This window comes from Convolutriloba macropyga, chromosome 1 (assembly GCF_964194025.1).
Source record: "Convolutriloba macropyga chromosome 1, txConMacr16.3, whole genome shotgun sequence".
NCBI classification, from domain to species: domain Eukaryota; kingdom Metazoa; phylum Xenacoelomorpha; order Acoela; family Convolutidae; genus Convolutriloba; species Convolutriloba macropyga.
Genome location: NC_134468.1, coordinates 65,132,068 through 65,147,885, shown reverse-complemented (window position 1 = coordinate 65,147,885; position 15,818 = coordinate 65,132,068). Strand labels below are relative to the sequence as shown.

At 39.4% G+C, this 15,818-nt stretch overlaps 3 protein-coding genes and 1 pseudogene across 4 annotated transcripts in view; 1 reads left to right on the top strand and 3 right to left on the bottom strand.

The window, feature by feature from the left end:
- The window catches only part of LOC142341651 (gephyrin-like), an 81,745-nt gene extending 79,202 nt beyond the window's left edge, over positions 1-2,543 (bottom strand). For both annotated transcript variants that reach the window (XM_075392769.1, XM_075392778.1), the window contains exons 1-2: positions 2,087-2,543; positions 1,676-1,742 (exon numbers count right to left, since the gene is read on the bottom strand). In XM_075392769.1, coding sequence (XP_075248884.1) covers positions 1,676-1,742; positions 2,087-2,484 — 465 coding nt within the window. In that variant the 5' untranslated portion in view covers positions 2,485-2,543. The remainder of the gene's footprint in view (positions 1-1,675; positions 1,743-2,086) is intronic.
- Positions 1-15,818, top strand: part of LOC142350648 (uncharacterized) — a 626,363-nt gene that overhangs the window by 189,936 nt on the left and 420,609 nt on the right. The window lies entirely within an intron of this gene.
- Positions 1-15,818, bottom strand: part of LOC142341676 (splicing factor 3B subunit 2-like) — a 542,910-nt gene that overhangs the window by 136,548 nt on the left and 390,544 nt on the right. The gene's annotated exons all lie outside the window — the stretch shown is intronic.
- LOC142346256 (uncharacterized) lies at positions 6,462-15,318 on the bottom strand (annotated as a pseudogene).

The window sequence follows — 15,818 nt, the reverse complement described above, 5'->3', positions numbered from 1 at the left end:
AACAGACAGCAGTGTGTTAAATGATATTTAATCAGAATGGTAGGAAACAAATCATGGTGTTCCACAGGGAACAGTTTTAGGGCCACAACTTTTTCTTCTCTACATTAATGATTTTCATGAAAAAGTACAAGGAAACTTCCACATAATTCAATTTGCTGATGACAAAAGTTTCCATTTTAGCAGAAACAATGTCAGCGAACTGGAAAAATGTGTTTCTGAAATACTGCAGAAAACAGATAATTATCTAAAGCAAAACAAATTAACCATGAATATCGGTAAAACTGAACTTCTTTGCGTCTCGAAGGAAAATGAAAATTTTGGTCCAATAGTTTTTCGGGGACAAGAAATTAAACCACAATCTCACTGCAGATACTTGGGTATAATAATTGATTCTAAATTAAATTTTCATGTACAACTCAACAAAGTCCTATCAAATATGGCCACAGCGATTAGATCTATATACCTTTTACGCTAACAGTTACCTCTGAAAGCGTGATTGATGCTATTCAAATCCCTATTCCTTTCTCATTTAACATTCAGTGCTCTATTTTTTCAGAACTTGAATTTCTCTGCAATGCAGCGAATTAATCGAGAAATCAATTGGGGAATTCAAGTTTGCTATATGAGAAAAAAGTTTGAGAGATCTACAAATCTCTTAGTCAAATCAGACGTTTTGCCTGCAGAACTTTTAATAAGCCAGATGAGTATTTCAAAACTTAGGAATGATATTTCAGTATTGAAATCAGACGGCACTGAGAGTTTTTTTCTAAGTGGTAATGTCTTAGTAAGAAAAAACAACAGAACTGAACAGCTAATTCTCTTAAGGTCAAGCAGTCGATCATTACAAAAAAGAAGCATCAAAAAATGGAATAAACTTCCGCTTGAAGTCCGGACTATCAGATCACGCTCAAAGTTTAAACGCATGTTAAAACAGCATCTGCTCCAACAATTCAAACTTGTACCGTTGGAAAGGAACGTTGGTGCCTTCAAAAGTTATTTTTACCTTTAAATAACGGAACCACTAATTTTGATTTTTAACATTGTACTAATTTTGGTTATATAATTTTAAACTTGTAATATTTAACCCCTGGGTTATATTTTCAATTTACTTGTTTAAACAAAAAAAATCAAATTCACCTTTATCGATTTCTCTGAGGACAAGTTTGAACCAAGTCAGCCACCATTATAAAATACCGTTTCTTGTTCCCACTAAACGATGAGAAACTTCATGCCGGCCCTATGATTGGACTTTTCTCCCAGAAAAACGCATATTTAAAGCTCTCTGGATTTGAAAAAATTAAAGTTCCTCTTTTTGAAAAAAGTTAATTAGACAAACTTCTGGACCATTTTGGCTGAATTTCTGATATCTATTTTACTGCTTCCACGCCCTCCTAAGAATCAAAAATTTTTAACTAGAGCTCTGTCCACAGATCATCTATTTGTCACCGGTTTAAGGAAAACGGCTGTAAGATAACTGCTCAGCGACTAAAAGCCCTCCGTGCCTTATATGTTATCCCATTTTTGAGTACACAAAAAAAGACCAGCAGGGCTAATATAATTGCTAGCAGCTTCGTTTGAAAGAAATCAACATTCCGCCTTTTCATTTTCAGTCCGACGCATGAATATAAGTCCACAAAAAGATAAACAGCTGTTCCATAAAAAGTTGCATCTTTACCTGCGAACCCTTCATGCTGCCAGGGAGGTTCACAATGAGACTGCGCCCTCGAATTCCACATACCGCTCTGAAATACAATTCAGCCCAAATTATTAGCGTTAATATTAACAGAATGAGCAAAAAACAGCCTCTTCGCTGTTTATGTTCTGTCAAATTTATTTTTAATTGCTTTATATGCAGAATGTTAGTGTAGACCATACAAATATTAGATTAAGGCTAATCGTTTGTAGCTATGTATCAATTCAAACCACAACTTAAAAGAGAACATGAACTGGCCCTGACTCAATAAATTTCATTTACTTGGAAAAAAACTTTCACACAGGACCACCAAACTCATGTTACAGCAAAGTTGGTTGGTTACCCTTAACTCGGGAAGCCAAAATAGCGCATGTTTGAATCAGCGCCACATACCTCGACAACATAGCCATCGGAGTAGTCTCCAATGAAGTCCTCATCATCGCAATAGACAGTCCAGGCGCCTCCCTCTCAACCACAATCTTGGTTGCTTCCGGAGTCACATCACTTGGTGAGAACCCAGTTCCCCCTATTGTCAAAATCAAATCCAGTCTTTTCTCATCACACCACTGTTCCAGAACATTCTTGATCGCGGACAGTGAGTCTGGGACAATTTTGTTGGCCACGACAGTAGCCGGAAGCCGTTCAGCTACCACTTTGCGAATGTTGTTTCCACTTCTGTCTTCTGCATAGTTATTGAAGCATCTGTCACTCACAGTTAGAATTCCAAGACGCATGAAGTCTTCGCGACATCCTCTGTGACTGTATGACTGCATGTGTGGAATGTTGTTCATTTTGGATAGGGATAGTCTACTTTTACATCGATTAATAAGCTAAATAATAATTAGGCATGAATTCTGAAAGAGAAATATAGTCATATACTTCGAGCTGGAAATCAAATTCTCAAACAAGACCCTGTTCCTTCTCTGGATATAATGCTTATAAATACCATCAGTGAAAAAAATGATGCGCAAAAAAATTGAAGAGAGTGCAGGGCCATAAATAGAATTCCTGAAATTCTCGTCAGACAAGATGCTTCGTTAATGCGAGTATAAAAATCTATATTTTTCAAATAATACTTTTATATGGCAGGGCTGATTATCGGCGAATTAAGTATACAAGTTACCTAGAGTAAACAAGGCCTCTGAAAGGATTCTAACGCCAGAGTCCGTTAATCACTTACAGACTCTGCTGCTTCGGTGAAAGAACACATTTTCAGGTACTGCAACACAAACTTCAGGCAGTAGTGAACGAAATTTGCTATGGTGCTTATGTCACAACGGAAAAATAAACTGAAGTTCTGGAAGGTGGCTTTCAAGTTTTTAAAAAATTTTCAACAGTTTGTGATCCGCATGCAATATTAAAAACCCGAGTCAAATCATTATAAAATGAAAAAAAATGGGGTCTTTCCCATTATAGCCCCCCCCCCCAGAAAATTATAGCCCCCCCCCCCCCCAAAATCAAGTTATAGCATACAATTAAATTCATCATTTATGCTTACAATTGTTGGTTACAAGTTTTTGTTTTGTTCCATTATCGAATGCTGGAATTTTCCAATCGCCGTCATTATTTCATGGAACGGGTCCAGGTTTTTTCATTAAGTTCATAGGAGCCATTTCGTATTATCTCTGTAGCAGCTGAAATGCGGTTATGAGAAGTCAACTAAAATCAATTATAATGGGCAAGCCCATGTCATCATCCGGCGGCTCGCATACAATGATTTCTGATTTTGTGTTAAAGAAGTGGTTATTAATTTCAGTGGCTCGCCTACATCGATTTCCGATTTTGTGTTAAAGAGGTGGTTATGAATTTTCATCTGGGGGGCTATAGGTTACATGCCCACTAAGCTGGGGGGGCTATAATGGGAAAGACCCAAAAATTGTAATTAGGCACGTTTTGAAGAAAAAACGAGAGAGAACTGTTCAAATCATTTGCTGCAAGGACACAAAATTTATTATCAATATCCAAAACCTTATTTGTTAGAAACTCATATGAGCCTGAAACAAGTTTTCCGTTGCATCGACAGCTTGTATCCCGTCAGTAACTTCTCCTAGCAGCTTCGTAACTTTTAACTACAAGCTTTCTGCAACAGAAAACTTGACAAAATAAAGGAATTATTTACGCTTAATTTTCAACAACAAGCTTTCTGTCAGTGGAAAACTGACCAAATGAATGAATTATTTCTGCTTTATTTTAAACAATTAACGACTACTTCTGCGTGTCATAGACTACAGACTACTACATCCATACGGATTATTAGAAGGTTGAGAAGTTGGTGTAGTATCAAAAATGGGGTTTTGAGAGACTTTTAATGAGCCAAAACTTCTAAGAGTGATCTTTTTGCCTTCAAAACAAAAAAAAGAGTTGCTAACTTTAAAAAAGAACCCTTCTTCATCTAAAATTGAACGCCCAACAAAACAAAATTCAATGTTCGATAACAATAAAAAAAGGAAAAAGTCAAGTCACGTAAAAAGTACTCCAGCTGACAAAAATAATACTCTTCTTTGAGTCGCATAAGACCAACATGACCCAAATGGCTGTTAAAACAATTTTTGGAGAGCAAATGACACCAAATCATTTTTATTTCACAACAAAACTCAACACAGCTTGAAACTTTTGGAAAAGAAAATCTAAACTTTTAAAAGTATGATAAATCATAGGGCAACATGTTTAAGCGTCAAAATTTCGCATGTTTAAGTGTCCTCTCGAAGCGCATGTTTAAGAGCTGCATTGAGCAGTATGATTAAAAAGACACATAGTAGAGGTCAATGACCTAAAAAGCTCACAAGCAAAAAAAGTAGATGGGTGGGAATCAAACCCGGGTCAAAAGGTTGATAGTCAGGATCAGTTACTAAGGGGCTATGTGGTCTTGAGATTCTCCTCGCCCATAGTACGGTTATAGGATCCTAGGTAATGTCTGCTGTGCGCGTTTTTATAAGAGTGAATCTGTGTGCGTCTGTGTGTGCTTTCGTGCGTGTGGGGGAAGGGGAGATTAGGATAACTCGACATTTTGGGGTTCTATTCTTGAACAACTTGAATGTATTTTTGTCTTACAATTCTATTGCTCTCAAACGAAGCAACCATTGTGATCGCCCTTGTAATTTAAACTTTATCTCTCTCTCTCTCTCTCTCTCTCTCTCTCTCTTTCTACTCTTCTTTCTGTTTTCTTGCAACCTCGCGAAATCCTTTCTCTTTTTCTGTTACATTGCTGATAAGATCTCGGAGTCGTAATGTCTCGAAATCTCTCTTGGAGCGCAAACTGCCAACTTAGAACAACCAAAGCGTGGAAAGCCTTCTACATACTCAAACGAAATGTTTCGAGCAGAACCTCAATGGAAACGAAACTGAACGCTTACATAGGATACGTAGTGCCCGTACTCACTTACGCCTCCCAAGTCTGGTACCCTTCGAAGACTGACATGAAATCAATCGAGAAGATCCAGCAAAAGGCAACAAAGTGGATATGCGGTGGAAACGACGAATACCATCAAAGACTCGAAACGCTGAAAATACTCCCACTCTCCATGTACATGGAAATGCACGATGTTCTCTATCTCCTCTCAATCCTAGAAGGCAATTACTACGTCCCCGAAGACAAACTGCCAAAGCGAAAAGAAAACGAAACAAGACAAAAGCAAGAATTTGAACTCCCCAAACACCGACTACATAAATCAGACGAAAATTTTTTCTTCAGAGCCACAAAGCTATTCAACATCATCAGTAGGACAACGGAGAAGCCAATGACGAAGAAACTTCTGAGAGAGATGTACCAAAACTATTTCCACAGAAGCTACAACGAACTCGACAGCTGCACCTGGAGACTTCTATGCAACTGTGGAATCTGCAATCCAATGAAAAAACTCGTGCCAAACGAAAACTGAAGGGTTCCACACCCGAGGGCTCCGACCCTAAAGACTCTCCTACTACTACTACTACTACTACTACTACTACTACTACTACTACTACTACTACTACTACTACTACTACTACTACTACTACATAGTATCGTTTTTCCATTTTCTGTTCGCTGTTTTCCTTTTCTTCTGTTTTTGATCTCCCGTTCTTGCTCTTTTTCTGACATATGAGTTATTAGAAGTATGAAACAATTATAGTAAACCTGTGAGCCTTTTTACACATATTTTTGCTTGAGCTATGTTGAAACGTTTTCTTGTTAGTTCTTTGGTGATTTTTTTATGCTGGACTTAATGATTTTTTGTTTGACCTCAAAAGTTCCCTCGCAAAATTAAAAGCTATTGTGAATAAGAGGTCATAGGGGCCGGATGGCCAAGCGGTAAAAGCTTACGTCTACGATGCAGGAGGGCAAGGGTTCGAATTCTCCACTGGTCTAATATTTTTGCGTAGGACAAGTTTTTTCTACCACCCCCTGGGACTTATATAGCACCACATGTCAATGATTCTTGGTTTTAGCTCTTCTGGCAACTTCATCTGCTTCTTTGTTGTTTTCTTCCTTTTTTCTTTCTCTCTCTCCCTTTCTGATTTGCTCTTTCTCTGGCCTTTTATTATATCTATTTCTATCCCTGTTCCTCTCTCTCCTTTTCTGCTCTTGTCTGTCAATCTTCTTTCTATTTCCATATTGCCTTTTTTCTCTTTCATCATTTTCACAACCTTCAAATCTTTTCTTACAAAATTTTGTAACCTTTTTCTGCCATTTTTCTCTCTCTCTATCACTCTTTCTCTATTTTCTCTCTCTCTGTTTCAACTTCTCTCTCTTTCTCTCTCTCCCTCGCTTTTCGTTTCTCTCCCTTTTCACTCAAATTCTTTCTCTCTCTCTCTCTCTATCTCTTTCCCTCGCTCGCTCCCTTTCCTTCTCCCTCTGTCTTACTTTCTGACGCTGTCTCTCTCATTCTCTCTCTCGCGCTCTCTCTCTCTCTATTTCTCTCTTTCTCGCTTCCTCTCCATCCTGTCTTTTTCTTTTTCTTTCTTTTTTTCCGTTGCTCTCTCTCCATCTATTTATCGCCCTCTCACTCTCTCTCTCCATATCTCTCTCCTTTTCGCTCGATTTCACTCTCGCGCTCTCTCTTTCTTTTCCTCTTTCCCTCTCTCCCTCGCTTGTTCTTCCTTTATCTCTCTTTTCAGTCAAATTCTTTCTCCCTCTCTCTCTCTCTCTCTATCTCTTTCCCTCGCTCGCTCCCTTTCCTTCTCCCTCTGTCTTACTTTCTGACGCGGTCTCTCTCTCATTCTCTCTCTCTCTCGCTCTCTCTCTCTCTCTCTCTCTCTCCATTTCTCTCTAGCGCTCTCTCTTCTTTTTCTGTCTCTATCTCTCTCTCTCTCTCCCTCTCTCTCTCCCTCTCTCGCTCTCTCTCTCTCTTTTTCTAGTTCTGTTTCTCTTTCTCGCTCTCTGTCTCTCGTTTTCTCTCTCTCATGTGTTTCTGTGTGCTTGTTTGTCTTAATCTATTACTATCTTTCGCTCGCCCTCATTCTCTAACTTTGTTCATTTTTTCTATCTCCTCTGTTTCTCTCTATCTTCTTTCGCATTCTCTGTTTCTCTCTCTCTCTTTCTTCTTTTCTCTCGCGCTCTCTCTTTTTTCTTATATATATATATATATATATATATATATATATATATTTATATATATATATATATATGTATATATATATATATATATATATATATATATATATATATATATATATATATTTCTGTTCTCTCTATTTCTTTCTCTCTCTCTCTTCATTTCTCACTCTATCTCTCATATTCTTAGACGACGTGAATGTACTTTTGTCTTAAAATTCCATTGCTCTCAAACGAAGCAATCATTGCGATCGCGCGTGTTTTTCAAACTTTCTGTCCAGCTCACTCTCTCAACTCTTCTTTTTTTGCAACACCGCGAAATCTCCTTTCTCTTGCCTTGCCTCTAGTATCGTTTTTCATATTTCTTTTTCTCTTTGTTGTTTGTGTTTTCCTGCTTTTTTTCTGTTTTTGATCTCAGGTTCTTGCTCTTTTTCTGACTAATGATTTGTTAGAAGTATGAAACAATCACAATAAAACTGTGATCCTTTTGCGCATATTTTTGCTTGACTTATTTTAAAAAGCTTTAATGTTAGTTCTTTGGTAATTTTTTTCACACTGGATTATTGATTTTTATTTGACCTTAATTGCTCTTATTGAGAAACTAAGTTGCCTTGCAAAAGTGAAAGCTATTGTGAATAGGAGACAATAGGGGCAGATGGCTAAGTGGTCAAAACATACGTCTACGAGGCAGGGGTGGGGTCAATATTTCGAATTCTTCACTGTTATAATTTTTTTGGTGCAGAACAAGTTTTTTTTCAGCACCCCTAGGGAATGATTTTGCACCACGTGTCATTCGAGAACCTTTTTTCCTATGATTCTCGGTTTATTTTATTTTGGCAACCTCTCGATTTTCAATTTGATCTCCTTCTTTGTTGCTTTCTTTGTCTTTTTTCTCTGTCCCTCTCCTCTCTCTTTTTTTTCCTCTTGTTTCGCCCTTTCTCTGGTCTTTTTATCTATTTCTATTTTTTTTCCTCTCTTTCTCTCTTTTCAAGAATTTCGTAAAATCTTTCTCTCTGTCCTTTTTTTGAACTCTCACTCTTTCTCTGTTTTCTCTCTCTCCCTCTATTTGTCTTGCCTTCTGCTCTCTCTCTCCCTCTCTCCCTCTGTTTCTCTTTTTCTCTCGCTCTCTCTCGCTCGCGCGCTCCCACTCCTCCCTCTCTTTTGCTTTGTCTTTCCTATTTCTGTCGATCTCTCTCTCTCTCTCTCTTTCTCCTCTCTCTCTCTCCATCTATCTATCTCGATCTCGCTCTCTCTTCTTTTCTCTCTCTCCTTTCGCTCGATTTCTCACTCGTGTTTTTTCTATCTCTCTCTCTCTCTATCTCTTTCTTCCATTTCACTCTCTCTACTTCCGCTTGAATTTTTTCTATCTTCTTTGTTCATTTCTCGCCCTCTTTCTCTACCTATCTCCCTCTTTCTCTCTCTCTCTCTGCCGCTTCTTCTCCTTCTCCATCTTTCTTACTTTTCGTCTCTCAATTTTTCTCGTCTATCTCGCAATCTATCTTTCCGTCTCTCGCTTTCTCTCTCTCTCTCTCTCTCTCTCTCTCTCTCTCTCTTCAATTCTCTCTCGCGCCCTCTGTGTTTCTGTCTCCCTCTCCTCTTCTTTTCTTTCTATTTAATTACCTCTCTCTCCCCATTTCTCTTTCTCTCTTCTCCCCTTATATCTCTCCTTGCTTTTTACTTTTCTCTCTCTCGCTTCCTCTACTCCCTCTTTTTTCTGTGTCTCTTTCCCCCTCTCGCCTCTTATTAGCTCTCTCTCTCTCTCTCTCTCTCTCTCTCTCTCTCTCTCTCTCTCTCCAATATCTCTCTCTCTCCAATCGATGGATTTCTCTCTTGCGCTCTCTATATCTCTCTCCGACCTTCTTTATCACTCCTTGTTTCTTTTCTTGCTCTCTCTCTCTCTCTCGTTATCTCTCTCTCTCTCTCTCGACTTGTTTCTCTCGTTTGTGTGGGTGTGAGTATGTGTGTTTGTCTTCTCTCTCTATCTATCGCTCCCCCTCATTCACATACTTTTTTCCATTTTTTTTCTCTCCCCCCTCTCTCTCTATCTTCTTCTCGCTCTTTCTTTCTTTCTTTCTCCCTCTCTCTCCATTTCTCTCTAAATTTGCTAGAATTTCTTCTCTCTCTTTAGTTCTCGTTCTCGCTCTCTCTTTCTCTCTTTCTCGCTCCCTCTTCTTCTCCCTCTTTCTTTCTTTCTGTCGCCTTCTCTCTCTCTCTCATTTTCTTTCTTCGCCTATTTCTATCTATCTCTGGCTCTCGATCGCCTTTTCTCTCTGTCTGTCTCTCTCTCTCTCTCTCTCTCTCTCTTTAATTCTCTCTCGCACTCTTTTTTCTATCTCTCTCTATCTCTCTACTTTTTTCTTCTCTCAATTTTCTTTCTTCAACTTTCTCTCTCTCTCTCTCTCTCTATATATATATATATATATATATATATATATATATATATATATGTACGTATATATATATATATATATATATATATATATATGCATATTTATATAAAACAATTTACAATAAAACTGTGATCCTTTTGCGCATATTTTTGCTTGACTTATTTTAAAAGGTTTTAATGTTAGTTCTTTGGTAATTTTTTTTCACACTGGATTATTGATTTTTATTTGACCTTAATTGCTCTTATTGAGAAACTAAGTTGCCTTGCAAAAGTGAAGCTATTGTGAATAGGAGACAATAGGGGCAGATGGCTAAGTGGTCAAAACATACGTCTACGAGGCAGGGGTGGGGTCAATATTTCGAATTCTTCACTGTTATAATTTTTTGGTGCAGAACAAGTTTTTTTTCAGCACCCCTAGGGAATGATTTTGCACCACGTGTCATTCGAGAACCTTTTTTCCTATGATTCTCGGTTTATTTTATTTTGGCAACCTCTCGATTTTCAATTTGATCTCCTTCTTTGTTGCTTTCTTTGTCTTTTTTCTCTGTCCCTCTCCTCTCTCTTTTTTTCCTCTTGTTTCGCCCTTTCTCTGGTCTTTTTATCTATTTCTATTTTTTTTCCTCTCTTTCTCTCTTTTCAAGAATTTCGTATCTCTTTCTCTCTGTCCTTTTTTTTGAACTCTCACTCTTTCTCTGTTTTCTCTCTCTCCCTCTATTTGTCTTGCCTTCTTGCTCTCTCTCTCCCTCTCTCCCTCTCTTTCTCTTTTCTCTCGCTCTCTCTCGCTCGCGCGCTCCCACTCCTCCCTCTCTTTTGCTTTGTCTTTCCTATTTTCTGTCGATCTCTCTCTCTCTCTCTCATTCTTCTCTCTCTCTCTCTCTCTCCATCTATCTATCTCGATCTCGCTCTCTCTTCTTTTCTCTCTCTCCTTTCGCTCGATTTCTCACTCGTGTTTTTTCTATCTCTCTCTCTCTCTATCTCTTTCTTCCATTTCACTCTCTCTACTTCCGCTTGAATTTTTTTCTATCTTCTTTGTTCGTTTCTCGCCCTCTTTCTCTACCTATCTCCCTCTTTCTCTCTCTCTCTCTCTCTGCCGCTTCTTCTCCTTCTCCATCTTTCTTACTTTTCGTCTCTCAATTTTTCTCGTCTATCTCGCAATCTATCTTTCCGTCTCTCGCTTTCTCTCTCTCTCTCTCTCTCTCTCTCTCTCTCTCTTCAATTCTCTCTCGCGCCCTCTGTGTTTCTGTCTCCCTCTCCCCTTCTTTTTCTTTCTATTTAATTACCTCTCTCTCCCCATTTCTCTTTCTCTCTTCTCCCCTTATATCTCTCTTGCTTTTTACTTTTCTCTCTCTCGCTTCCTCTACTCCCTCATTTTCTGTGTCTCTTTCCCCCTCTCGCCTCTTATTAGCTCTTTATCACTCCTTGTTTCTTTTCTTGCTCTCTCTCTCTCTCTCTCTCTCGTTATCTCTCTCTCTCTCTCTCTCGACTGGTTTCTCTCGTTTGTGTGGGTGTGTGTATGTGTGTTTGTCTTCTCTCTCTATCTATCGCTCGCCCTCATTCACATACTTTTTTCCATTTTTTTCTCTCCCCCCTCTCTCTCTATCTTCTTCTCGCTCTTTCTTTCTTTCTCCCTCTCTCTCCATTTCTCTCTAAATTTGCTAGAATTTCTTCTCTCTCTTTAGTTCTCGTTCTCGCTCTCTCTTTCTCTCTTTCTCGCTCCCTCTTCTTCTCCCTCTTTCTTTCTTTCTGTCGCCCTTCTCTCTCTCTTTCATTTTCTTTCTTCGCCTATTTCTATCTATCTCTGGCTCTCTCTCGCCTTTTCTCTCTGTCTCTCTCTCTCTCTCTCTTTAATTCTCTCTCGCACTCTTTTTTCTATCTCTCTCTATCTCTCTACTTTTTTCTTCTCTCAATTTCTTTCTTCAACTTTCTCTCTCTCTCTCTCTCTCTCTATATATATATATATATATATATATATATATATGTATATGTATATATATATATATATATATATATATATATATATATATATATATATATATGCATATTTATATATATATATATATATATATATATATATATATATATATCTTTTCCCTTGCCTTCTCTTCTTGCGCTCTCTCCTTCTCTCTTCCGTCCCTTTTTATCTTTTCTTTAGTTTTTCACTCGCGCCTCTCTCTCTCTCTCTCTCTCTTGTTCTCTTTCTTTTCTCTCTCTCTCTCTCTCGCTCTTTCTCCCTTCTCTCTCTCTCTCTCTCTCTCTCTCTCTCGCTCTGTGTCACTCTTTGTCTCTCTCCATCTTTCGGTCGCTCTCAACCTCTTCTTTTTTTCCTTTTTTCTCTCTCTCCTCTCTCTCTATCTTCTTCTCGCTCCCGATCTTTCTTTCTTATTCAGTTTTTCTCTAATTTCGCTTGAAGTTTTCCTCTCTCCATAATTCCTTTTCTCGCCCTCTCTCTCTCTCTCTCTCTCTCTCTCTCTCTCTCTCTTTCTCTCTCTCTCATTCGCTCGCTACCTCTCATTCTCCCTCTATATTTCTCTTTTGTCGCATTCTCTCTCTCTCTCTCTCTCGTTTTCTCTCTTTGTCTATCTCTATCGCTTGCTCTTTCTCTCTCTCTCTCTCTCTCACTTTCTCTTTTCATTTCCCTCTCGCGCTCCTTTTTTCCTATCTCTCTCACTGTTTCTCCTTTTCTTTTTTGTCTATTTTCTCCTCTCTCTCTCTCTCTATCTCTTCCTCTCTTTCTTCATTTTAAAATTCCCTCTTTCCATTCAATTGAATTTCTTCCCCTTAATTCTTTTTCTTGCCCATTCGATCTCTTTCTCTCCCGTAGCTTTTTCTTTCTTTCTCTCCCGCATCCCTCTCTCTCTCCTTCTCTCTAATTCTTTCTCTCTCTCAATCTTTTCTATCTCTTTTTTATCCTATCTCTTTCCTTTCAATGGAGTTCTCTCCTTTTTGCTCTCTCTCTCTCTCTCTCTCTCTCTCTCTCTCTCTTTCTCTCTCTCTCTCTCTGTCTCTCTTTCTCTCTCTTTCTTCGGCCCTCTTTATATTTTCTTCCTTTCTTCTTTTCCTCTCTTTCTCTCTCGTAATCTATTTTCTGTCTTTATCTTTCTCTTTCCCTCTTTTCTATCCTCTTCCTCTCTCTATTTTCTCGCTCTCGCTATCATTTTCTCTCGTCGTCTATCTCTCTATCTATCTCTCGCTCTCTCTCTATCTCTCTCTTTCTCTCTCTCTCTCTCTCTATCTCGCCTTCTCTCTCTTTATTTCTCTCTAGCGCTCTTTTTCTTCCATCTCCCTATCTTTCTTTTTTCTTTTTTCTCTATTTTCTTTCTTTCTCTCTCTCTCTCTCTCTCTCTCTCTCTCTCGCTCGCTCGCGCGCTCCCACTCGTCCCTCTCCTTTTCCTTATCTTTCTTTTTTTTCTGTCGATCTCTCTGTCTCTCTCTCTTCATCTATCTATCTCGCTCTTGCTCTCTCTTCATTTTTCTCTCCCATTTCGCTCAATTTCTCTCGCGCCTTTTCTCTCTCTCTCTACCTATTTCTCTCTCCTTTATTCACTTTCTCGCCTTCTATCTCTCTCAATCTCTCTTTCTCTCTCTTTCTCCCTCTTTTTTCTCTCTCGCTCTCTCTCTCTCTTTCTCCCTCTTTTTTTCTCTCTCGCTCTCTCTCTCTTTCTCCCTCTTTTTTTCTCTCTCGCTCTCTCTCTCTCTTCAAATTCTCTCTCGCAGTCTCTCTTTTTTTGTCTATCTCTCCCTTTATCTTTTTTTCCTTTTATTTCTCTCTCTCTCTCTCTCTCTCTTCTCTCTTCATCTCTCACTCTCTCCTCTCTCCATACCTCTCTCGCTACCATTCCTTTCTTCTCCGTCTCACATCACCCAAATTCTCTCTACATCTCTCCCTCTCTCTCTCTCTCTGTCTCTCTGGCTTCCTCTCCTCCCTATTTTTCTGTGTTCCTTTGCCCCTTTCGCCCTCTCACTCTCTCGCTCTCTCTTTTTTTCCACTTCTCGCTCTCTCTTTCTCCTATTGCTCGATTTTTCTCTTGCGCGCTCTACATCTCTCTCTCTCTCTTTCTCTCCGGCCCCCTTCATCCAATCTTTTTTCTTTTTTCGCTCTCTCTCTCATTATCTTTCTCGCTCCCTCTCCTTCTTCCTCTTTCCTTCTTTCTCTCGCCTTTTCTCTCTGTCTCTCTCTCTCTCTCTCTTTAATTCTCTCTCGCACTCTTTTTTCTATCTCTCTCTTTCTCTCTACTTTTTTTCTCTCAATTTATTTCTTCAACTTTCTATCTCCTCTCTCTCTCTCTCTCTCTCTCTCTCTCTTTCTCTCTTATCTTTCTCGCTCCCTCTCCTTCTTCTTCTTTCTTTCTTTCTGTCGCTTTCTCTATCTCTCAGTTTTTTCGCCTATCGCTGATCTCTATCTATTGCTCTTTCTCGCCTTTTCTCTCTGTTTCTCTCTTTATCTCTCTCTCGCGCTCTTTTTTTCCTATCTCTCTCTCTTTTCTTTTTCTTTTCTCTCAATTTCTTTCTCCTTCCTTCTATCTCTCTCTCTCTCTCGCTCGCGCGCTCCCACTCCTCCCTCTCTTCTTCTTTGTCTTTCTTATTTTCTCTCGAGCTCTCTCGCTCTCTCTCTCTCTCTCTCTCTCTCTCTCTCTCTTTCTCTCTCTCTTCACCTATCTATCTCGCTCTCGCTCTCTCTTCATTTCTCTCTTCCCTTTCGCTCGATTCCTCTCTCGCGCTTTTTCTATCCCTCTCTCTATCTCTTTTTTTCTCACCATTTCTCTCTCTCTCTCTCTCTCTACTTTCGCTTGATTTTTTCTCTCTCCTTTGTTCACTTCTATCGATCGATTTCTCTCTTGCGCTCTCTACATCTCTATCTCTCTCTCTCTCCGGCCCCATTTATCCATTCTTTTTTCTTTTCTCGCTCTCTCTCTCTCTCTCTCGTTATCTTTCTCTCTCTCTCTCTCTCTCTCTCTCTCTCTCTCTCGGCTTCTTTCTCTCGTTTGTGTCTGTGCGCATGTTTGTCTTCTCTCTCTCTATCTATCGCTCGTCCTCATTCACTTCCTTTTTTCTTTTTTTCTCTCCCCCTTTCTCTATCTTCTTCTCGCTCTTTCTTTCTGTCTCTCTCTGTCTCTCTCTCCATTTCTCTCTATATTCGCTAGGATTTCGCCTCTCTCTTTAGATCTCTTTTTTGCTCTCTCTTTCTCTCTTTCTCGCTCCCTCTCCTGCTTCCTCTTCTCTATCTCTCATTTTTTCGCCTATCTCTATCTATCGCTCTATCTTGCCGTTTCTCTCTGTTTCTCTCTTATTTCTCTCTCGCGCTCTTTTTTCCTCTCTCTCTCTTCTTTCCTTTTCTCAAATTCTTTCTCCCTCTTTCAATCTCTCTCTCTCTCTCTCTCTCTTTTTCTCTCTCTCTCTTTCTCTTTCTCTGTGTGTGTGTGTGTGCATGCGTGTGTGTGTGTGTGTGTGTGTGTGTGTGTGTGTGTGTGTGTGTGTGTGTGTCTTCATCTCTCTCTATCTTTGCTCGCTCCCGCTCTTTCTTTCTCCTTCTCTTACAATTTCTCTCTAATTTCGCTCGAATTTTTTCTTCTCTCCTTAATTCTCTTTCTCATCTTCTCTCTCTCTCTCTCTCTCTCTCTCTCTCTCTCTCTCTCTCTCTCGCTCGCTACCTCGCTCGCTCGCTCGCTTGCTCGCTTGCTCGCTCGCTACCTCTCCCTCTCCCTCCATGCTTCTTTTTGTCACTTTCTCTCTCTCTCATTTTCTTTCTTCGTCTATCTCTATCGGTTGCACTTTCTCTCTCTCTCTCTCTCTTTTCATTTCCCTGTCGCGCTCTTTTTTTTCTACCTCTCTCTCTGTCTCTCTTTTTCTTTTCTCTCTGTTTCTTCCCCCCCTCTCTCTCTCCCTTTCACTTTCTCTTCTTCCCTCTCTCCTTTCAATTGAATTTCTTCTCCTGAATTCTTTTTTTCTCCCATTCTCTCTCTATTCTCTCTCTATTCGCCCATTCTCTCTCTATTCGCCCATCTTCTCTATCTATCTTTTGCTCTCTCTCTCTCGCGCTGTCTCTCTCTCTCTCTCTCTCTCGCTCTCTCTCTCTCTCTCTTTCTCTCTAGCGCTCTTTCTCTTTTTCTCCTTCTCCCTATCTCTCCTTTTTTTTCTCTATTTCTTTCTCTCTCTATCGATTTCTCTCTCTCTCTCTCTGTGCCTGTGTTGTGTGTGTGTGTGTGTGT